Raw genomic sequence first — 24,300 nt, 5'->3', positions numbered from 1 at the left:
CCTGAAAAACCTGCATTTTCCATCCCATCATCTAACCATCCCCACAACTGAAAAAATCCTACCCAAATGAAGTAATAAGGCTAATATAACCCAAATTGAAATACATTTCAGAAAAATGAAGAGAAAAAGCATGAAATATAATCTTTCCCACATATTTTGTTCATCAAGTACAAGAATAGATTCTAATCTCAACACGCCCAAGTTAAGAGCACTGACTTTAAGAAGCAGAATTTTAATGTTCAATTCAAAAATAACTTACACTTCTGACTGCATTACATTTTAAGCTCCATATTTTCTTCTCTTTCTTATATTAACTTTCAAGCCTCTATGAAAATAAGCATTTAAAAAATTAGTTTTCCATTATGACACTCTTCTGACATTAGCAATTATATTTTAAGTGATAATGACTCTGTAAACTAGACTTTTAAAGTTTTAAAGATCAACCAATTTTTAAAAAAAGGGAAAAACGGCTCCACACAAAGAACATCTCATGTTTAAAATCTAATTCACGTCTGAATTTGGGCTTTACATTTCCCTCCAGTCCTTTCTTGAGAAGTCTTAAATGCGCAGTTGAGCAATTAAACAGTACAAAGACATGACATTAATCAGACAATGTCCATATGACCAAAGGATTTCTTGGCTGCTCCAGCATGTGGGACAGCACTGCTGTCATCAGCTCCTGACTGCCCAATGAACATTCCACTGCCTCTGGACATTCAACTTGGTGGGAATTACAGAGGGCCACAATTAGGAGAAGTATCCAAACAGAAACGTTTCATGAAAATTAAAAATAAATTAACAAGAGTATAGGAACCTCTTCCTGAATGTTCTTCCGGACTACATTTCTAGAGTAACACCTTCCAGGTGTTTCATGAACAGATCCTCCACTCCTGTGACTAGACTGGTTTCAGGTCCAGAAATGAGAACGGCTATTTGAAATGTATTACTCAGGGGGGTTCTGAGAATGGTACTGGGAAGGTACTTGTCATTTACTAGCAATGAAACGTTTCCTTTCTGGGAACTGTAGTTTTGTTAAAATATGAGTGAGGCTGGGCCCCAAGTAAAGTAGATTCTCTACAAGGTACACATACTTATTAAATTCAAGCACATTTCTTAGTGGCAGGCAGTAATGACTCAATTGAAAACAAACAAAAGGGTTCTAGCTGTTTTCTGATTACAGGTACTACCCCAAAGCTTCAGACATACAAACTGTATACTTCATTCACTAGACACGAGGGGAGAGGTCCTAGCCATAACTTCAGAGCATTCAGAAAACAAAGTTTGCCGCTGCAAAAACACAAACAGCTTCCAGCATGCAGTGGAGCACTTTGAAAAGGGGATGCTGACCACGCTGCAGACGAACAGAGCTCTACCGCAAGCCGGGCATTCGGCTGGTGCCACCTCACTACTCACTGCAACTCTCAGGCATCCAGTGTTACAGACCTTTGTCTATCAGATAGGTGAAGGAAACAGGAGGGTAGAAAATGCCAAATCCCTGTCTAGCGCCACCTTAAATATTGGGAACTTCTGGTTGAAAAAGCATGCTGAATGGACTGGCCAGGACGTTTTATGTAACAGCTTTTTTTGTGTTTTATTTTATAAAATCCCAGGCCTATGTGACACTGGATTTTGGATTTTGTTTTGTTTAGTATTTTAAAAATAGTTCTTACTTATTTTCTATGAAACGTATTGGGAACTCAAAAAGTCTGCAGCATTTTCTGTCGTTGAAAAGTTTGTGTTTTGGAGGGTACAGGAAACAGGAACTATTCAGATTTCTTGTGCTCTTCAGTATGAGAAAGGACCTTTCTTCTCTGGTGTATCATGTGGAAGTATAACTGGGGGAAAACTGGAAAGAAAAGAAACAACTGGTTAAGGAGACCATTTAAAATGGCATGTTCTATTTAAAACACATGGTCTTAAGGTCCTCCATGACTTCTGACTACTTTATCATCCAGCGGCCAAGGAAGGTGACAAGTGGGCTGGGGAAGGGGAAGAAAAACACAGAGACCTACCTTTTCCTGCGTTAGCCAAGGAGGAAAGCTGGTGTGGACTTACAGGCACTACTGTCACCACCATTACCAGTCAGGACAGAACAGAGCTGCCAAATACTATTCTTTATACTCTTCACACTCCTTCTCTGATTTCACAACAGCCAGGTGAAATATTCCAGTGATGGAGCTATTACCCGTGCTTCAGAGGTGGAATTCAAGCCCAGAGAAGGCACGCAACCAATCTGGGTCTCACTACAAATCCCTGACAGCCAGGACCAGGCTCTACGCTCCTGAGGAAGGTTGTTCTGTGAATGGGAAGATCGAGGAAGGGGAGGAGGGCTACATTTGATCTGAACACAACTGAGCCAGGTTTGAATGTAGAAAAACTCTCTATGAAAAGATAGCCAGTATCTTAGGCACTGGAGATTCTGTTTTTGGTAATTTGTAGATTACCTTTAAAAGTAATGGTTCTCAAATAAACTGGATGGTACTGCCTCCCTAGGGAATATTTGGAAGTGGGGGAGGAGCATGTGGGGCACAGGTTACCGGCATTTAGCACATGGGGGTAGGAATGCTAGAACCTGCAGCATGTGATGGTCCTCCATAGCTAAGGATCATTCCAGCCCAGATGCCTAGAGTGTCCTTGCTGGGCTGGGTTGGCCTTCACAAGGTTACTGTAAACTGCGGGATTCTATAACCATGTAAGAAACTCCAGTGGGATGGCCCTGGGTGTACAGTATCCTTCCTTTCCTCCCCTTCTCAACAGCTCCAATCTTTTTTTTTAGACAGTAACCTGTATTTTGGGGGAGGTAATTTCTAGTACTCCCAGCTCTCTCTGACAGTTCCTTCCTTTTTAAATGAAATGGGTTCCAAGTTGGACAAATTTCAAATGGTCCTCCCGCAGTACTCCAAGACATCAGTGGGTATGTGCACACAGATCCGATGAACTGTAGAGGAGGCTGATGCTGAAGAGGGCTGCCAGCCACTCCACTCACTATTTGCAGGCAGAAGTTATTCACAGAAAAGACCCAGCTTGTACATATAATTCAACAGTGAGAGAACTATTTTGGTACGAGAGCCAGAAAATTTGACAGGCTCTATAATCTAAAAACTGGAAGTAAAGATATAATTAAACCGTAAGGAATGCTAATTGTAATCATTTAAAAATGCGGGGACAGTCACATTTCTATAGACATGCTTTAGTATATGGAAATGTCATGACAAAGTACTTTTCCTCTGGTTGCATTTGATTATAATACCCCGTACAGGGCGGTGGCCGCTCACAGCTAGTTCAGAGGGTGGGAGGGAGGACAGTGACCTAGAAGCCATCAGGAGGCACTCAGTGGCAGTCAGAGCAAGATTCCTAGAGTGCCTTCATCCCTGTAGGCAAGGGCCTGCTGGCTGCCAGAGTCAGATGTCAGAAACAGAGGCAGATATGGCCCTTCCATTCTTTAACATCTTCCAGAGGTTTCTTAGCGCCTAAGAAAAAGGAGCGTGTGTGTGTGTGTGTGTGTGTGTGTGTGTGTGTGTGTGTGTGTGTGTGTGTGTGTGGTGGGGAAGGGAATGGTGATACTTGGGCTGAAGGTTCTTTATAGCTCTAGCAGTGACTTCTTGGTGACCAGAACATGGATGACACTGTCTCCATCTGAATTATCACATGTTCAAGCTGAACCCAAATATAATGGCTGAAACAATTCCAGATGCATGGCTACTATTTTTAACAACATTGGGCTATAATGAAGATTAACCCTAGGAAAATCTCCACCTGACAACAGGCTATTTAGAATTCTACCTTCTGCTCTCTCAGTTCAGGGCATAGAATGGAGATGGCTGCTTTGTGTGTGTGTGTGTGTGTGTGTGTGTGTCTTGGTGTACTGGGGTGGGGGCCTGTGGGTGCTACTGTGCCCACCTTCCTGTACGAAGATGGTCTCTCTCTCTCTCGGGAGAAGACGACTTGGAAGGTGAGAGCAACTGGAAATGCTCTGCCTGAGGCAAGTTTTGTTCTCAGTTTCTCTAACTATCAGAGGTATGGTTGATTCCTGAAACCTGAAGTGCCAGAGTCTTGGTGTCCTCACCCTATAGCACTGTTTTCAGCCTTTTTATACCACACTCTACAACCAGTTTTCACCAATATGGGGAGGGGAAAATGTAAACAGGACCTACACATCTACTGAGTCCTGCAGACACTGCACACACTGCCACTGCAGCACAGCAGGGAGGAGCACCCTGTACAGGACTCCAAGCATCCCAACCCAAGGGCACTCTAGGGGCCAGGGCGCATGGGCCATAATCTGGGCTACATGGGCATCAATGCAATAATAGGCCAGGACCATAAAAAACAGGTGCTGTTTTATATATCCATCCATCCATCCATCCATCCATCCATCCATCCATCCATCCATCCATCATCTATCAATCTATCATCTATCTATCTATCTATCTATCTATCTATCTATCTATCTATCTATCTATCATCTATCTATCATCTATCATCATCATCATCTATCAATCAAACTTCCCATTAAAGAAGATTAAAAGAAACTGAAGTTGTAGACAAAACCAAATTTGGTAAAGAAGACTACTACATGTCAATAGCAGCCTCTCCTAATTCTGCATTTCTGCTAATAAATACAAAGCTGAAAGATGAAATGCGCAGCTGGCTGGGAAAGAACTGTACAAACTGGTCTCGGTACTGCCACCTAAAGTACTGAGAACATCCAGGGCAGCCTGCCCGGCCAGAGGCACAGAGGGTGCCGGCAGACATGTGGTTTATAGCAGGGGATATGGTCTGGGCTGCCATCTTTCCTCAAGGATTTGGAGGAAATCTTTTAATCTTTATTTGAAATCAACCCCTACTGTTTGTCTACAAGAGTTAAGCTGCCTTAAAAAAGACTATAGACTCTAACCAAGCCAAGTCCTCTTACCAAAAGGAGGGTAAACATGGAAGGGGAAGGAACCGAGGCAAAGCAAACAAGACTTGTTGAGAAGCCTGCCCAACTGTCTAACCGACAGCTGCCAAGGTCTGTTTCCTCTCTTCTGAAGCCAAGAAGGAAACCCCACAGGACGGGGATTGTTTTCCTGGAGGAAGGCTATCACTGGGGAGGCTGCCTGTGGGTGACCAGGGCCCTCTGCTTCGTCATGAAGTCAGGAGGAAGAAGCAAAGGCTGGGCATTGGTTGGCCACCAGAACACACGAAATTCTAGCGGTGCACAGACTCAGGCTGCCCAGGAGAGCTGTTCTAGGGATGAAGCCCTCCTTCCCCGACAGACGAGAAACCCTGCAGTGACACTGATTTCTGTCAATGTGGCAGCATCTTGTTACTGGTTTGATTTCATGAGACCCTCCTTGACCCTTTCCCATCCATCTTCTATTTATTCAAAAACTTATGTTGAATTTAAAAAAATCTGTGGTGCTGCTGACTGGGATAATATACTATTCTAGTGCGGTAAAACTGCAACTGAGAATTGTTGCTCTGGAGGCTGGAAGATGAAACTCATAGAGGGCAATATTAGAAGGGTAAAAAATTAAGTTAATTTTTATTACTTACATTTTTAGACTCTTCCATACTTATCTTTTGTTTGATAATCAACTACCTTTTACATTTGAGAGATGCTTTTAGCCACCACAGTTTCAGCATCAAAGAGGAGGACCTGATACTTAATAGAGTGGGAAATGAATCACGAAGCAGAATTGTGTCCAGATAAACGCTCACATGAAATCTGGATGCGGTTTTTTCCACAATGCATGAAGTGCAGGTTTCCACAGAGGGACATTAACATGTTCTTATGACTGTTAGAGTGATTCACACAGTTAACGCTGTAGGCTGAAGAAAAGCCCAACCCTCCCTCTGAATTTAACCCGAGGTTTAGGGGAGAAGATAGCACCTTATAGACTAAAATAAGACTGAGAGTCACAATGGCTACAGGAATAGCTGAAGGAGAAGAAACACATGTCCTTGAGTAGAACAAGGTCCTTTTGGATATGTGGAAATCAACGAACATCAGAATTCAAGAAAAGGACCAAAGAACTCCTCTCCAGCCAACAGGACTCACTTCACAGAGGCTGCAAACATGGCATTTTCTGTCTGCTACCAAGTACACTGACGGGCACATTTGATAACCCAGTACAGGCTTTTAGCAGCACCATTAAATACTGGAAGCCACCCTGAAGAGAACACTATGTTCTGTTCAGATGGTTTTAGTGCTTGTTTCTAAACAAGAAAATAAGAAATATAGAAAGAAAGAAATAATCTGTTTTTATTTTGCTATTTGTTTCCAGTTAACTACCGATTCCTCAAAAATGAAGTAACTGTCTATTCTGATATAGTAAAAATGCAAAAAAAATCGCTTTACAATGTTTTCCCGATACCATAGTAAGATCCTGAGAAACAGAAAAAGTCAAGGTAAGGCTTTAATGGCTTTGTTTTCCACTCAGCACTTTTCCCCAATAGAGTTACTTATCCTGGTAGTCACCATTTCAAACCCACACCCAGAAGGGCCGCATTTTGGCAGCTGTGTTGAGAAGGAGTCATCTTTCTACTACTACCAGAGAAAATTCACAATAAATCAGATTTACATTTACCTATATACAGTATAAAAACAACTAAAGGCATTTAACTCCAGCTATTGTAGAGCCAATTTTTAAAACATAAATAAATATATACATAACTGTTTACTTACTTGGAATGTAGGAGATCATTATCAGAATTAGGAACGCGTAATAGTCAAAGGAGAAATTGTATTTGTTAGGTAAACTGATGGAGTACAGGCCAGCCTGTCTGACAAAAGGCAAGGCAGCATATATTGTGAGCAGTTCTCCTGAAATTCCCATTGGGTATAGCACAATGAAAAGTGTGTACCTAAAACAAAACAAAATGCCCATTACTGAGGCTAGAAGCCAGTGTTAGTAGAAAGACATACTCCCACCCTTCTTTCTAATCAGTCCTCGTCTTTCAGAAAGCTGTTGCTTATACATTTTCCTGCTTACCCACTGTTGAAGTTCAGGTTTACAAACCAGTTTTTGGAAAGGGCCTATAGCAGGTATGTTTCTGAATGTTCTAAAATAAAATAAGTGTGTTCGGTCAGCTTCAAACAACTCTTTAAAACAACTCCCTAAATGAACTGAGGAGATGCCAAAAACTGGCCAAGCAGGGGCACTGAGTCACTGTTTATCCTGAACCTACCCTGTGAGGCGGAAGCGGAGATGGGCATGCGCAGGGAGTTGGGGCAATGTGCTGGAGTACATGCTGAGGAATCCCTAACAACGTACACCAAGTCTGGGCTGTAGACAGGAAAAAGCAGTGCATTCAATGTGTGGACACTGCTACAATTGTTCAGATGTGTGTATGTCCTATTGTGAAAACGGAAATATATGCTAATTTTAAAAATATTAAAAATTCATAATAGCTTTTGGTCATTATATAATTTTTCAGTGAAAAAACTATAATTACTATCACATGGGAGAATCTACACAATGTCTTTCACTTTAAAAAGAAGTTCTCTATGTTTCAAAAAGAATTCAGAGAGAAGTTCATCCTACGGAATGAATGGAAGTCATTTCACCGTGTAAGTGTTGCTAAAGAAATCATCAGCTCCGATTTTAAAAAGCCTTTGACCGCAGCATTATTCCCAGTAGCCAAGATATGGAAGCAACCTAAGTGTCCATCGATAGATAAAGAGTCTATCTAATGAAATATTACTCAGCCATAAAAAATAATAAAATCTCGCCATTTGTGACAGATGGCCCGAGAGGGTATTATGCTAAGAGGTGTGTCAGAGAGAGAAGGACAAATATCACATGATTTCACTTACATGTGGACTCTAAAAAACAGAACGAATGAATAAACAAAACAAAACAGAAACAGACTCGGAGGCACAGAGAACAGACTGCGGCTGCCGGAGGGGAGGGGTGGGGCGGGGGGAGGGGTGGGAAAGGTGAGGTGTAAAGTCAGTCCTGGGGATATGACGCACGGCCTAGGGAATACTAGTCAACAGTATCGTAATAGCTTTGCGCAGTGACAGATAACTAATTTATTTTATTGTGATCGCTTTGTAAGGTACATAAAGTCGGATAACTATGCTATACACCGGAAACTCATATATAACGTTATCTATCAACTATACTTTAATAATAATAATAATAGTAGTAGTAGTCTTTGGCTGTCTGTGGCTGACAGTGAGCACTGGGCTCCAAAATTCCAGGTACAGGAATTGTGCTGAGATATCTATGATGATGAAAGGAAGAAGTTCCCCATTGCCAACCTCAGCCATGCTAAGGAGGATGGTGGAAAAGGAAGAATTTTCCATAGGCCATGGAAAACAAGGACCAAAGAATTAGCTCCAATAGTAAAATCAGGGCTTGGTCAGTGAAGGTTCCCTATAACCAGGGCAGACAGCTTTCACAATGCCTGCCCAGGCTGGTGAGAGACTGTTTTGCCCATTCTTCCCCAAATGTTTACGGGGGAGGAAAGAAAGACAATAAAGGAGTCCACATACTTGAAATGTCACAAACTGGCTTTCCTCTAATTTAATTACTGAACTCACATATTTTCTAGAAACCACTATTTTCCTTCCATGAGTTGAGGCATCTGGGCCCCAAGGATAATTTTACTCCTTTTGCTTTGTCAATCCTCCCCACAGTCTTTTTCAACTCAGAAAACTGCTTGCAACTGTCTCATGGATTAGTTCAGATAAACAGATGAATGTCGGCCTTTTATCCAATTCATAATAAATATTACTGTAAAAATAATCAAAGCAAAATAAACTGATAATAAACTAAACTGCCTTCTAATGTTTGTTACTAATTAAAAATTAATTTAAGAGTCATAGCTTGTTGACAAAATTGAGGAGAATTGGCCTTGGTCCAAAAAACAATCATAAGGACAGAAGTTCATCAGTAAAATTTGATACAGAGAAAAAAGGGATGTTATATCAAATATCTATTGAACAATTTAACTGAAAAGAATTGATTCAATAAAAATAAATATAAAAAATTCAACTATTTATACAATCAAAATTAAGTAGAGTTCCTTATGAAATCTATAGAACAGCTTTCTACCCAACCCCTCACTCACGCAATTATTTTTAAAGAACTTAGAGGCAGTATTTAGACAATACTGCAGTGATGGATCATTTCAAAAGTTGATCTTCATTCCCTGTACTTCATTACCTGGCCCATTTGATGAGGTAAGGCAGATGGTTTAATAGACTGAAGGTGTAAAAGGAGTAACGGATAATTTCTGTGATTGTCCAGGCAATAACAAACAGAAGGACACTGTCTTCACTCTGTACCTGGAAGAAGAGGAAAACAAAAGCAAAAAACATTTGATAACAAAAAGCACTCACAATGTGCAGCCCCCACCCTGCCTGTCCCTTTAGAGAGCTGGGGGTTAAGGTATGTGGACACAGTCACTAGTCTCTATCCTCAGTCGCCACAGCACAGCACAGAAAGAGCTTGTCACATAAAGGAACTCACACCTATGACAACAACCATTTAGAAAGCCAACGGGAAGAGGCAAGTGAGAAGAAACTCAGCTTGATGCAGGGACTGCGAACTGTAGCCCACAAAAAGAAATTAACATGAGGAGAATGTGAACTGATGTTAGAGGGAACCAAGAGTGGTTAGATAAGGAGGGTAGGAAGCTTGGGATCCATTAACAAGAATTTTAATTTGATTTGCAAGATAACTAGGAACCTGAGGAAATTTCAAGGAGGGGAAATGTAATGATTAAAACAAAATTGAAGCCCTGGCCAGTGTTGCTCAGTGGTTAGAGCGTTGCCCCAAGCACAGGAGGGTTTCGGGTTCGATTGCCCATGAAGGGCACATGCCTGGATTGCAGGTTCAATCCCCAGCTCCTTCTCCCCTCCCCTCCCTTCCTCTCTCTAAAAATCATTGGAAAAAATATCCTAGGGTAAGGATTAACAAAAAAAAAACAACCCTTACACAATTGAAGATGAAGCTAATTCACTGGGTAAGACGGATTCAAGTGGGGGAAGCGCTGGAGACCATCTAGGAGGCAAGGCCCATTTGTTCTTTCCCACGGTGATTTTGTCCCACAGCCTAGGCCCAGTTTAATTCAAGGATTAAAGAAGCTTCCATGCTGATCACAGGAAGTAGCTAAAGCCAGAAAAGCTTTGGAATGCCTAACCTCCTATGAAATTGTTTTCATGCAGAAAGAACAAACTTCTAAAAGAGCCCCTTAGGTGTTTTTTCTTTTCTTTTTTTTTTTTAAAGAGAAGTTCTCATTAGATGCCTCAGACTGCAAATCTTGCATGAAAATCTATTACTGTGGTTTGAACTTTCAACACCTCCTTCCCACCCACCCCAGCTAAGTTTACCATGATCCTTGGTGCTTGAAAACCAGTCATAAGAAACAACCTCCCATTGCAGTTCACTTATGTTTTCTTGCATCCAAAGAGGGCAGTTAGAGTTGAATGTGAGGAAGAAATTCCACTGAGTAAACCAAGCACATTTTAAGATGGATTTTAAGTCTTACTCCTAAGATCTGATACAACAAAGGTATGGCATTCTAACTTTAACTCTTGCTTCTTTGTATTTGCAATGTTAATAGTTTTTAGCACTTATATTCTTCCTCAGAAAGTGTACATGGAACGATCCACCTACACAATGAAATAAGCAGTCATTTACATACCTATTAACTAAATTGCTCTGACAAGGAATTTCATAAATGCAGTTACTATTCTCTAAAAATAATAAGAATTTTATATTGTCAAGAGCAAGAGTACTTTTTGTTTCCCTGGTGCTCTCATACTAGCCAAAGTAAAGTAAAGGCTAACATCTCTAAAGCTTTCCTGTTTCACTGTTCGGTCTGCCCCCAAATTCCTGCTTAACGCCCATCTATACTAAAATATACTTTCAGAGCACACTTTGCTTTTTGATCTACTTTGTAATCCTCCTCATCTTAAGAGGATATGTTTTATAGTTTTGGGCTGAAGCCTTGCTTAAAGATCTCTGGGTTATAATATTTTGTGCTGTAAACGTCCTGAAGGATAGGAGAGTGTTTTATTCATTTTTTGATTCCCAAAAGCATTTTGTGCTTTTCACAAGTAGGAGCTCAGTAAATATTTGTAAAGCAAATTAATTCAGTCTTAATCAGGTCATTTCAAGATTCAGTTCCCTGCTTTTTGATACCTGACATTGGTTTCTGTGTCATCTTAGTGGCCTTCAAGTAGAGAGGTAACAAACAAGCCCCTTCCCCAAGACCTCCCACTCATCCAGCCTAGTGGTTACATGATTCACTCTCCCCTCCCCTCCCACCCGTGTTAGCCTTGAATCAAAAGAACTATAACAAACTCAGACCCGGGCTAAATGTGAAACCTTCCTCTGCCTGGTACAGTGAGCTGCACGCTGGACCCTCCAGGCTGCAGAAGGCAGGTTTCCGTCCCCTGCTCTCCAGCGAGGGAGGAGGCGCTGGGCGTGGGTGGCTTGTATAATTTAGCCAAGGGAGTTTACATAAAATTCAAGCTGGAGAAACAAATGAGTGGAAGAGAAAAACCTTTCCACACAAACAGCATCATATGTTTGACTTTAAAAGGCTCAGGGAGTATCAGTACATGAAAAGCTGTCATTTTTATTACATTCAAAGAAAAACAGATGGTGCCACATAAGAAAATCACAATTGTAGAAACTCTATTCTTTTTAGCATTTTGGAACCTGCTGCTTACCACTCTGGTTATTGTTAAAAAAAAAAAAAATTCCCTGATCATGCTTTATGGTGAGTGTTCCTTCCTCTTCTTAATACCCCTTTCATTTGTGAAGCAAGAGATTTTGGTAAAATCAAAGCGAGGACTAAAGTCTGTTTTTGGCAAAAGTGTGAAAAGTATGTTTACCTTAGTCTGTTTTGGCTGCCATAATAAAACACCACAGACTGGGTGGCTTAAACAACAGAAATGTATTTTCTCAGTTTTAGAGGCTCAAAGTCCAAGATCAGGGTGCCAGTGCACTTGGTTCCTGGTGAGGACCCTCTTCCTGGCTGGCAGCATGCTGCCTCATCACTGTGTTCCCACGGGGGGGGGGAGAGAGGGAGGAAGCTCTCTAGGGTCCCTCTTAGAAGGGTACTAATGCCCAACCTCAGCTAAGCCTCATCACCTCCCAAAGGCCCCATCTCCAAATACCAACATTTTGGGGCTCAGGGCTTCCACATATGAACTTAAGGGGACACAATTTGGTCCACAGGAATGTTCCAGACCAGGTGCCAGCAAACTTCTCCTGCAAAGGGCTAAACAGCATATAATTTAGGCTTTGTGTCATATGCAGCCTTTGTCCTGTATTCTTCATTGCTTTTTACACCCTTTAAAAATGTAAAAGCCATTACAAATTTCAGGCTAGATTTGGTCCACAGGCCAACCCCTGTTCCAGATCCATTTGACTCCCCAACTTTCGCTTCCTGTTAACTCCTACAAATATCATTCTTCGGCCTTCCTTTGGTGGACTGTGTGTGTGTCTGTTGCCAGGGGTGGTGGGAGGATGGGTACTGGGTCAGGGGAGAGTAATATATCTATAACCAGTGGACACTATGAACACAGGAAGTACTTAAAAACATATATAGGCAAGTTTTTCATGTTATGTCACCTTAGCCTCTCAGTAATCTCTTTTTGTTGTTTGTGGTAAAATGTACATAGCAAAATTTACCATTTTACCATTTTTACATGTATAATTAGCTGGCATTAAGTACATTCACCATGCTGTGCAGCCATCACTGCCCCTATCCATTTCAGAACTTGTTCATATCCTAATCAAAACATACACATTAAGTAATATCTCCACTTCTCCCTCCCTCTAGCCCCTGGTAACCACTATTCTACTTTCAGTCTTTAAGAACTCGCTTATTCTAGGTATCTCATTTAAGTAGAATCATACAATATGTGTGTTTCTGTGTCTGGCTTATTGCACTTAGCATAATGCTTTCAAGGTTCATCCATGTTGTAGCATGTGTCAGAATTTCCTTTCTCTTTACTACTGAATAATATTCCACTGTATAAAATACCACATTTTGTTTATCCACCTATCTGATGGACATTTGGGTTGCTTCCATCTTCTGGTGATTGTGAATGCTGCTGCTATGAACATGGTGTACAAATACCTGTTTCAATACCTGTTTTCAATTCTTTTGGGTATATACCAAAGAGTGGAATTCCTAGATCATATGTTAATTCTATGTTTAACTTTTTGAGGAACCACTAAACTGTATTCCACAGTGGCTGCACCATTTTACATTCCTACCAACTGTAACAACAGTTCCAATCTCTGCACATTGTCACCAAAACTTACTTTATTTTTTGTGTGCCAGCAGCCATCCTAATGAGTATGAAGCAGCAGCACTGTGTTCTGGTTCTGATACACTACTCCCTAGTGATTAGTGATGTTGAACATTTTTTCATGTGCTTATTGGTCATTTGTACATCTTCTTTTAAGAAGTGTTTATTCAAGTCCTTTGCCTAGTTTGTTTGTAAAAATAATTTATTTTTAATAATTATGGTGACAACAGCAATAAAAATAATTGTACTTAATAGTTACCACACTCTTAACATATGACTAGGATTTTATTTGCCTCATTGAATTCACATTTTACAGGTGAGAAAAGTGAGGCTTACAGAAGTTTGAACCCAGGTTGTGCCCTGAAACTAAATAGTTCTGACTTGTCTTCTTGGTCTTCAGGTCGTACACACACACACACACACACACACACACACAAATACTTTTAGATATAATGTGTATGAGTATATATGTATGTATAACATGCATACGTGTATGTATATGTACATATATACACACATGTATATCCTAGCTTTCTCTACTGAGAGGTCAAGAAGCAATAATAATTCCAGTAGCAAGGAGCAGCTCAACTACCCAGATACTGGTTCTTAAATATCATCCATCCTCATTGCTTCTTGGCCTTTTGGCTAAGATCAAGTCTAATGGCCTCAACTAAAACAAAGCAGGCTCCTTGGCAAAATGGCTGATTCCAGGGATGGGGCAGGCGAAGTACAAGATGAGTCTGGAAATCTTTTTTGTCAGAAAGTAAGGAAATGCTCAAGGAATGACGGAGACAAGTCAGAAGGCCAGGAGAAAGGCCTTCCAACGGCCAAATCACAAACAATTTTAGCATCAAAGTAAATCACAATCTACTGGATTATATAAAAATTAACGAGTCCAAATTTATGTGAATAAAATAAATGAATAAACAAAAGGGAGAAAGGAAAAGCTATTCCTTACAGCAGGATGCCAACTAGTACATGTAAGAAAAATGGCAGAAATAGAGAATCACCACTTGGTAACCATCATAGAGGTGGCTGATACAGGCAGGAGTCATTCCCACAAAATAAGAATCAACAAAAAGAGCAAAAACGTGACTTGAAGGTGGAGAAAGCTGACAGACACAACCAGGAGGAGGTGATCAGGGTCAACATCAGTAGGGCTAGGATGGGTAGTCATGGCACTGCCACCTCACGTGCCGCTAAGAAAAGCGTGGCACCATTTCTGTGGCATTCCTGCCTGGAATGCATGGCTTGAACTAGTTATGAAGGAACACTGGATGGATCTAGGTTGAGGGTCACTATAGAAATTAAGACCTTTATTCTTTAAAACTGTCAAGGACATGAGAAATGGATGGGTCTGAAGAGACCTGACAACTAAATGTAACACATCTCTGGCAGGAATACCACAGCAACCATGCTTCTGCTTCCCCCCCTAGTGCTTGGCGTAATATCTGGAGCGCAGAAGATACTTAGTAAATATTTGCTATTCCAGAAAGAAAAAACGACATTATTTGGATAGTTAGTAAAATCTGAATGGGGCTGTGGATGAGATGGTACTGCTGTGTCAATGTTGGCTTCGTGACTGGAGTGTCATATGCAGGTGATAGAGGAGAGTGTCTGGAACATGTATTTGAGTATTTAGGGGTGATCACAGGAATCAAGTACGGCTTACTCTCAAAGTTCAGGAAAAGACGAATGATAATGGGTGCATAAATACGGAAGATTAGGCCATGGGACAAATGCAGTAAAATGCCAATGGTTGGGGAACCTGAATGAAGGACAAATGAAAGTTTTTTGTACTGTTCTGGCAACTTTTCTGCAAATTTGAAATTGTTTAAAAAAAATCATTTAGGTACTAAGCATCCACTCTGTGGGCAAATACAACTATCAGTTTGTTTCTAGATATGTTGTTTTTGATATGAAGCCTCCGAATCTCTTGGAAAAGACATTAGAACATTTATAACAAAACATATAAATAAGAGCACATTAAAAGAGGGTAACTTGAGAAGAAATAATACATTTAATGTTGACCCTCAATTTGTATTATTTAGACTGTAAATAATACCCTGAGAGAAGGTCCATAACGTTGCTTTGAAGAGGGATTAGCTTAGCTATAAGGCAAAATCCAATTTTAACAAATGCTTTAGATTAGGATAATGATGATTAAGATAATAATAACTCCCATTAGCAGGGCTAATTATTCCTTAAGTATGATAAAAGTAATTATGTGTGAATTTTCACCAGCTAACTCAAACTATTTTAATAAGTACAAAACACATTCATTTCTATGTGAAAAGTCAATTATATCTGTTTTAAACCTCGGGACATAGAAAAGAATTCAAAACAGTTCTTTAGAAATTTGTCATTAAAAATTTTTGAAAAGATTAGGTTTCATCACAGCTAATATGTAGCTCGCATTAACTGAGCACTTACTAAAGGCCAGGTACTGTTCTAAGTGCTTTATATATATTAATTCATTGAGTCCCCAAGACCACTCCATGAAGGAAAACTGTACCTGGGAGACTGGAACAATTCTTTAGGAACTGGAACAGGCTAGTGGAGCCTCTCAACTGGGGCAGGTGAGGTATGACATGCGGTCCCAGCACCCTGTCCTTCCTCTGCCTTATTATTACCCACTCTATGGTATTGCTGTCTCCTCAGTTTTGTTCCTGCACTATGCTGGAAGCCCTGTGAGGGCAGCACCCGTGAATTTCCTTTCATGTATCCTAGGGCTTAGCACAATACCCAGCATATAGATGATACTGAATAAATATTTGTTGAGTGAATAAGAATGAATCAGTAAATAGATAGTGACCCATCTGCAGTATGAGCCTGCATGTTCTCTGACTTGGTTGGAAAAGCCTTGGGTGAGGAGGGCAGCTCTGCAGTGCAAGTGAAGCTGAAGATCTCAGGGCTGATGCCTAGTTGTGATTTCAGCTGAGGGTTGGGCTGGAGAACAGGACAATTCTGACAACATTCCTGGTCCTTCTAAAATTTTATTAAGCTTTTTGAACACAAATGTAACTCATTTAGTTATCTGTTTAAAAGGAATAAATTGAAATGTAACAAATATTGACACGTAGTGGTTAAAAAAAAAGATGTTTGGATTAGTATTAGTTTTTTCACATGACAATTCATGATTAATATTTATTAAAAATCCATAATTGGGTACATGGTGAAAAAAACAGAAAATACTATTCTTTTTAAAGGAAAATGGGAGTTACATTATAAAGAAATATTGATATTGCTCCTCTTTAAAGGAGAGAAAAGCATGCATCTACACAGACTTTTAAAAAACATACAATGACAAAGAAAACTGGTTAAAAAATTCTTTCTATTACAACAGAGTACCTAAGGACTATTTTTTGATGTGGCCTAGTTTAATGTTTTGGCCTGCCAAAACAACTCTTGGTCATGAAGCCAACTTTTCTGAACATGCAATGAGAAAAATGTATAAGCATGCACTCAACAAACAATGCACGATCAATTCTGCATTTACGACAAAGTCAGACATGCAGATCTGAATGCTAAAATGCTCCCATTAGTCCAACTTTTAATGTATTTAACCCATTTCCTGAAAAACATGAAGGGTGGTAGGTTCCTCATCAAGCTTAGCTAGTTACTATAACTCTCCCCCCCCTCCAATCACTGCAATTCTGGAATCAAACAGACCTCCAGACTTCCAGGCTTTATGTCTGAGGCAAGGGACTTATTCTCTCTGTGTCTCAGCTTCTTCAGGTGAGGAAGCTGAGACTCAGAGAGGATAAGCATGGCTGTTAAAGAATTAGAAAAACATATTAAGTGCTTAGCAGAGTGCTAGCCACTTAATAAATGGCAGTTATTCCATGAAAGGAAAAATTCAATTCAACAAATATTAAGTTCCTACTATTTATGCTAGCCATTGCTTTGACATAGTACAGGCTGGTGGCTGTCTCTGTAGCTTAAACAGCAAGATAATGTTTGTTTTGCTTCTTATTGTTTAAGAGATGTCATCTCTCCCTCTTTTTGAAGGTTAATATGTTTCTACCAATTTTGGGAGGTCTACAGATCTCACCAGCTGCTAGCCTTTCCTAATATTCTTCCAGAGCTCTGTTTGATCATCTCACTTCCATCTATTTCCTTCAACACACTCAAGCATGGAGAACGCATCAGAATGGGATAGTATTTAGTCCCAACCTTGATCGTATTATTCAAACCAGTATAGGATCAAAGCAATAGGTTACTGTGGTCCCATGAGGAGGACTGGGCACACTCACTTCACAGTCTGCCCCCAAACCTCCAAATGCAGTATCCCTATGTGCCAACCCAGCACTGTAGATGGGAGGGGATGGAGCATTGTCAGAAATGTAACTGACATGTCAAAACAACATGAAATTGGCCACATATATTGTGAAACATCGTGGTTCTTTTTGTTCTATTATGGCAGGTTAATAACTTCAATAAGACAGAAAATAAAAATAAAAGAGATGTATACCATCTTCTGGAGCAGAAATATTAACACACTGGCCCATGGTCCTGGTCCACTGATGTTCTCTTTGGGCATATACAGTGCTTCAAAAATATTTCATCCCATTTTTAAAATTGGGAGAGTCCACATAAAAAAATCATCTGAATTTCTGCCTTTTCTTTAAAAGTTCAGATTGCATACTGCTGGATCCTTCCACAATCACTAGCTCTTGTGAGATGGCGCATGCTCCATCCAGTCACTGATTTTCTTGACCTTTCTTTTAAAACCCACCTGAGGGACTGACATCTGTTGCCAGTTGACAACCTCTGCTATAGATGGCAAAATGCTACACAAGTGTAACATTCTGAAAAGCTAAAGTTTGAAAACCTATAAAGTATTATTTAAAACTTTGGTTATTGATTCATTTTTACATTTGAGGCTTTGAACATACTTTTCTTTGAGGCAAAGATCTCAACAAAAGATTTCTTAAACCTGATCCAACAAGACAGCACCAATGCTGAAGGCAAAAGAGATGCATGATTTTCAAGTTTTTTGGTTATTCTGGTAAATTTTTTGCCAGGGCAAAGGTAAAAGGGAGAAGATGCCAAACTCATCTTGTTAAAAACAAACGTTTATGGTAGCAATCTGAAGTAAACAAAGTCTTTAATGCATCAAGCTTAATAATTAGTTTTCCCCCCTCTAAAACGCAAAGCTTACTCTCAGCATGCATCCACACATGTATATCAAGCCAAGTCTTACAAATTCCCGAAGTGCACCAGGGTTTCACTTCAGACTTGAAAGGGTCCTCTCTCTGGAAAATGCAGAGAACTTAGTAACAAGCTTTATTTTATCCATGATGCATCACAACTTGTAATGAGAGTGTCCTGACTAGATAGGGCTTCTTGACATGGGTAAGTGAAAAAGATTATTGAACCTCTTCCTGGAAGAAACTGAAATATACTCTATATATATCTCACAGGAGCAGGGAAAGGTGACGATTTCTTCAAGATTCCCAAGGAGACAGTTACCTACTGCATTCACTGTGCAGACCGACCATCAGGAAGAGAACCTACTGATATTCTTGTCAGTTTAAGTATTTTTTAATTAAACTATTTGATACTCCATATTCATGCTTGAAAATAAAGTTATACTGAAAAGGCTACAGTACATAAAAAACCAATTTGGCAAAGGAGCAGGTAATTTAAGAGATAGTTCCTCCTGCCACATATTAAAAGTTTTCAAATGAATATTAATCAGTGCTTTAGAAATGCCACTCATTGTACTGTGGGCACACCTGTCTAAAAGCAGTTTATAGGTAATAATTTTTAACTTTCCTTGACTTTGCTGACATATTTTAGCAATGCTCACGATGCATGCCAATCACCTCACTTTTACAGTATGAAATGAGAATCTCTGAGCACATTAGGATAATAATGTTGACTATTTTTGTATGGCACCTTTTAACTCAAGTAAGAGAGAAAAGGCCTATGAAATAGTTTTCAGCAAGGTAAACCTGGGGACGTTATTATGGTGAAGCCACTGCAGAGGCCACACTGTAGGCCTCAGAAAGGGAGTGACATGTGGCCTCTAGTCTCACCAGAATCAACTGTTCCCACTGCAGACGACACTACCATCCACACTAAAATTTGGATTTTTATAACAATTTAATCTAGGGTACTAAAAGCATCCCCAGATTTTAAGAACAATGCATACCATGCATACCATATTAATTTGCTTTGACTTTTTGGTTTCTTAAAAAATCAGTCATGTATATATGAGATAAAATATATGAAAACCTAATTGACTGACATCAAGAGAATTGTGTTACACTGAACACTGAACATCTGCAGCTGCAAGGTCCAATATGGTAACCTCCAATCACATGTGGCTATTAAAACAAAATAAAATTAAAATTCAGTTCCTCAGCCACATTAACCTCATTTCAGGGTTTCACATATAGCAAGTATGGATCATATGGAACAGCACAGATACGGAATATTTCCATCACTGTGGAAAGTTCCACTGGACAGTGTTGGGAGACGAAACACTCAATCTAGAAAAATTTGGTAAGTAACATGCTTCATTGCTATACAGTACCAAAAAATTATTATTATTTTTGGCTCGAAATAACAGTCTAAATAAGCATCTTAATTCATTTCACCTTCAAACCATGAATGAACACTGGCTAGAATGGCAGAATTCACTCACTGGTAACTCACTGCTGACAATAAAACTTGACAGCATAGCGCTGTGACACAGCTTTGTTTCCCTGTGTTATTCTTCAATTCAAGTTGATGACATACAATCAACGCTGAAACCACTTAAGTCCCCAGCCTGGAAATCTCATGTGCTTATCTGGGAAACTATTTCACACCCAATGTAACAATTTTTTTCTTCCTTCACTCTCATTCCTCTTCCATGACAGTTTCCTAATGTCAAAAGTCAATCATCTGTGTTAATCTCAGGACTGCAAGCTACCAGATCTGGCTCTGAACAGGCTTCCTACTATTTGTAAGTAGTAGCAATACCTAAGGATACTACCCAATAGTATAGAAACGTCTTATACTTGAAGAGGATGTGTTCCAACAAGAAACCTCTGTCAGAACCTCATTATAAAAAATAGGAATAATGTAGGAGACCCCACTGGTGCATCCAGAACATCAATTAAAGGGAGGGGGGAGCATAATACTTAAAAAGACTAACGGAGCTGTAAAATGCACTAGAAGACCTAAGATCTGGAAGTTCTGGAGCAAATGGAACAGAGGACACCAATAGTGCTCAAGCCTGAAGGACCAGGCATCTGCCAGACATTCTACAATGGGGAAGACTGGGGCTCCCTCAGGAGTGAGATTCCCCCAAATGAAGATAACTGTGCAGTGTTCGGGAAGTTTGCTGGGTATAACTGCTCTCTCTCATAACAGAACTGACAATAGGAATGGTGGATGTCAGATTTAGCCCCTGGGGTGAGAGAGCAAAAGAAAAGGTCCTATGAAGCTTCAGTGAGGGATATTTGTGGGGCAGGGTTACCACCAGGAGCAGAGCCCAGAGGAGATAAAGATTAACATTAAAAACAAATTAAACCAATTTTCCAATTTTGGAGCTTGGAACCTAGTCAACAACAGGGAGGGGCAAAAGTAGGTTTACAGTTGTCTGTATGGAAAGTACAATAATAAATAAGTAACAATACAAGAATAAATTGTTTCATGTACTCATAACTGTAAACCTACTCTTGTCCCACCCAGTATTAACTGACAAAGAGGGCTATGTTCTATAGGAAGTGGTGGTAATGTTGGCTTGCATGGTTTAAGATATTTATTGTTTTTGTTTTTTAACATAACTGACTTAATTTTCAAAGCACAGTACCATCAGAGTAAAATATATTTTGAACAAATGAGTGCCAGCAGAGTTTTTCAAGGGCTACAAAAGAACTGAGACAATGAGAGTAAGATGCAACATGGAGAACCTACACTACCCTAACAGGATCTAAATATTTTTCAATATTTTGAAATAAAATCTTTATACACAGCTCAAGGAAATGCTGGAAAGGGACAGACAGAAAAACAGTAATAGAAAAGTAGACAATGTGATTTTGCCAAAATCACCTATGCTAAAGATAGGCAACGGCAAAATGAACCATCAAGCTATGAGGAAAGTAACTACCTTTTAGTGTCCATTATTAACATATGTGGAAAGTGACATTAAAATAGTGTAGTATTTGTCCAGGAGTTGTCTAAAGTTTGAAAGTGCCTGATTAACAATCAAATAACGAGGTTTTCCACCTTTAGAGTGATTCTAGTTTTAAAAGTGAAGGTGATGCGAATCCACCTACAGAAATATTTAAAATAGAAAGTAAATGGGGTGGAGAATTTTAGACATTCAGCATTCAAGATACTGAATGTATCCCAATGGCCTTTGCTCTCTCCTTTGCTCACTTAGATAGAATGTCATTGTGGAAAGAGTAGTGGACGAGAGGACTTCTGATACAGGCACGGTACTTGAGGAGGGATGATGTGCCTCAGATACACTTCAGCTCCTCGTGTGACTCATGAAAACAAGTAGATACTCTTCCTGCCTCACTGAAATGCCATGTTCATGGATAGCCATTAGGGACAGAAGCAAGTGTGCCACAGGAAATACGCTAACAGGAGGTGGCAAAGGCATGAGCATACTGTGATCCCAGCTGGAGGACCCAGAAAAACTTGCAATGCAACCAAAACAGGAACAGGAGTGTGATACTACTTTTCTTCATATTTTAGCTTCCACGAGAGTGAAAAAGAAGAAGGAAGGAAGAAGAAAAAAACTGTGTTCCATCTATGAAGGAAGTAGCATTCCTTCTGAAGCGAAACTGCTTTGTAAGGGACTTCAGAAGCTCTTTGTCAAAAATTACATGCTAGAGACCTTGGTTTCCAAATACTGCTGCCTTGTTTTCAATATATTTTTCTCACTTAATCTTCACAAAAACTCTGTGACATATTAGTATTAGTATTACCATTTTACAGATGAGAAAAACGAGACTCAGAAAGCTAAAGTGCTCTGTCCTAAGCCACAGGGTAAGTGTCAAAATCAACACTTATTAACCCCTCACATAAATTATGGATACTAAGCCTCCATGTTCTAGAATACTGAGTTCAAATTACATAGAACATAATAAACTGTCCAAGGAAGGTGACATTTCTTGAGAAGTCCCAAGAAGAGAGATGTCTGCACAGTATTTCCTCAGGTGGAAATGACCTCCTAAACACTCTTCTGGGTGGCTTTGGCCAAGCAACGTGAAGTACACGCCCAAGACAGAGCTCTCCCCAGCAACCCACGTCCTAAGTGAAGCAGCTAGATTCCCTATGTCTCTGGAACTCTAAGGCTTTTGTTCTTCAAGAATGAAACTATGGCTCTTAGAAAGAGATGGTAAGATTTGTAGAATTCAAATAAATTAAGTAGAAATGTGAAGTAAAATCAAGACAAGTCAAATAAAAGTTACAGCACAACATACAGTATCTTTGAGCATTTCTCAAATCTTAGAATTCATAAGATTATCTGAGGAGCTTGATAACAATGATGGTTCTCTGGCTCCACTCACAAGTGTGGGGCAGGACCTGGAATGTGCATTTTTAATAACCTTGCCAGGTAATTCTGTTCCAAACAGTCCATAAACCCCAAAATGAAAAACAGTCTTGGAACTTTCATGGAAAAAAGGCCAATTGCAGGAATTCATCACAGAGTCACTTGAGCACTAAAAAAATCAGAGAAGCAAATAGGCAAAATGTTGCCGACAAATACTCAGGGCCAGCCAATGTGCATTTTATGCATAAATGATTTGACTGAAGAGTCATATCTCAATATGCCTCTGGAATCACAGAACTTTTGAAGAAGAAATGTGCTTCTGAATCTGAGATAGGGGTGGGTGTTCAACTCCATATAGGACAAGGCATGACAAGCACATGAAAATAAGGATGTGTTTACAACACATTGATAGAGGGTGAGAGGGGAACTGATGTAGTGGGAAATCAGCTCTGCCATTTATCGCATGTGTGATACTTTGCCTCTCTAGCCTCCAAACTCTAAGTGGAGGAGGCTACAACCTACCTCAAGGGACAGTTATCAAGAGTGAATGATCATGGGAGAGAAACAAGTTGGCGGATTAGGTAACAGCTGCACCCGCAGCCTCCCACAGCCACATCAAAATTACAACTAAAACACAGAACCACCATCACATAGAACCTCCTGAAATCTGGCTGAACAGAAGCCCTACAACCGGGGAACCGAAGAAGCATGGAGACCAGTAGGAGAGGCGGAGACGTGGGCAGATTGGAGCTCAATCCCGGAGACCGGGCCGCAGGCCCACACCTGGTGCCTCGGGTTAAACACAGGAGGGTTATCTCGGGGGTGGAGGTTTCCTGGAGGGGTGAGGGGTCCCAGCCCCACATCGGGCCCCCAGCCCAGGGCTCCAGGGCCGGAAAGAGAAGTCCCCACAACTCTGGGCTGTAAAAAATCAGCAGGGACTGTCCCTGAGAGACTTGGAGGCTGTGGGAGTCCCAGGCTTTCCTCTTAAAGGGCCCACGCACGGACTCACTCAGATGTGCTCCCTCTGAGCCCAGCGCCGGGCAGCAGCTTGAAAGGAACCTGGGACACTTGGGGAGGAACTAACCTGCCTGAAACTGAGGCAAGAGCTGGAGGGGCAGCTTTACCCCAGGCAGAGGAGCTGGCAGAGGCCATTGCCCCTTTGGTGAGCCCTTCCCCAACACAGAGCCGGCAGGCAAGCGCCATATTTGAATCCCTAGCACCTGACTTACACCTTTGGCCCCCCCCCAGTGATTCTGGGAGACCCTCCCCCTCCCCACCTGCAAGCTAATCCAAGCCATTTCCAGTGGCTTTTCTATGCAAATGGCCTCTCAAGACCCATGCTTAGGACTTTCCTAAAATCTCTCAAACAAGCAGCAGCGTGCCCCATACAGCTTGATAAGTGGTCCCAGGCCTGGCACTAGTGGCAGCCTGCACTGGCTCATAGCTTGGCCTCTCCTGGACACCTCCAAGCCCAGCACAAGTAGCAGCCAACTACAGTTTGCTATGTAGCTCATGCTGAGTGGTCCTG

At 40.6% G+C, this 24,300-nt stretch overlaps 1 protein-coding gene across 1 annotated transcript in view; it reads right to left on the bottom strand.

The window, feature by feature from the left end:
- Nucleotides 1-299: 299 nt before the first annotated feature.
- The window catches only part of HACD2 (3-hydroxyacyl-CoA dehydratase 2), a 78,781-nt gene continuing 54,780 nt past the window's right edge, over nt 300-24,300 (bottom strand). The window contains exons 5-7 of the mRNA XM_081138415.1: nt 9,159-9,280; nt 6,671-6,849; nt 300-1,846 (exon numbers count right to left, since the gene is read on the bottom strand). Of these exons, the coding sequence (XP_080994541.1) occupies nt 1,764-1,846; nt 6,671-6,849; nt 9,159-9,280 (384 nt within the window). The 3' untranslated portion in view covers nt 300-1,763. The remainder of the gene's footprint in view (nt 1,847-6,670; nt 6,850-9,158; nt 9,281-24,300) is intronic.

Source organism: Miniopterus schreibersii (genome assembly GCF_964146895.1).
Source record: "Miniopterus schreibersii genome assembly, chromosome: 5".
In the NCBI taxonomy this organism is placed as follows: domain Eukaryota; kingdom Metazoa; phylum Chordata; class Mammalia; order Chiroptera; family Miniopteridae; genus Miniopterus; species Miniopterus schreibersii.
Note: the sequence above shows the minus strand (reverse complement) of the source record. Positions and strands in the feature narration are given on the sequence as shown.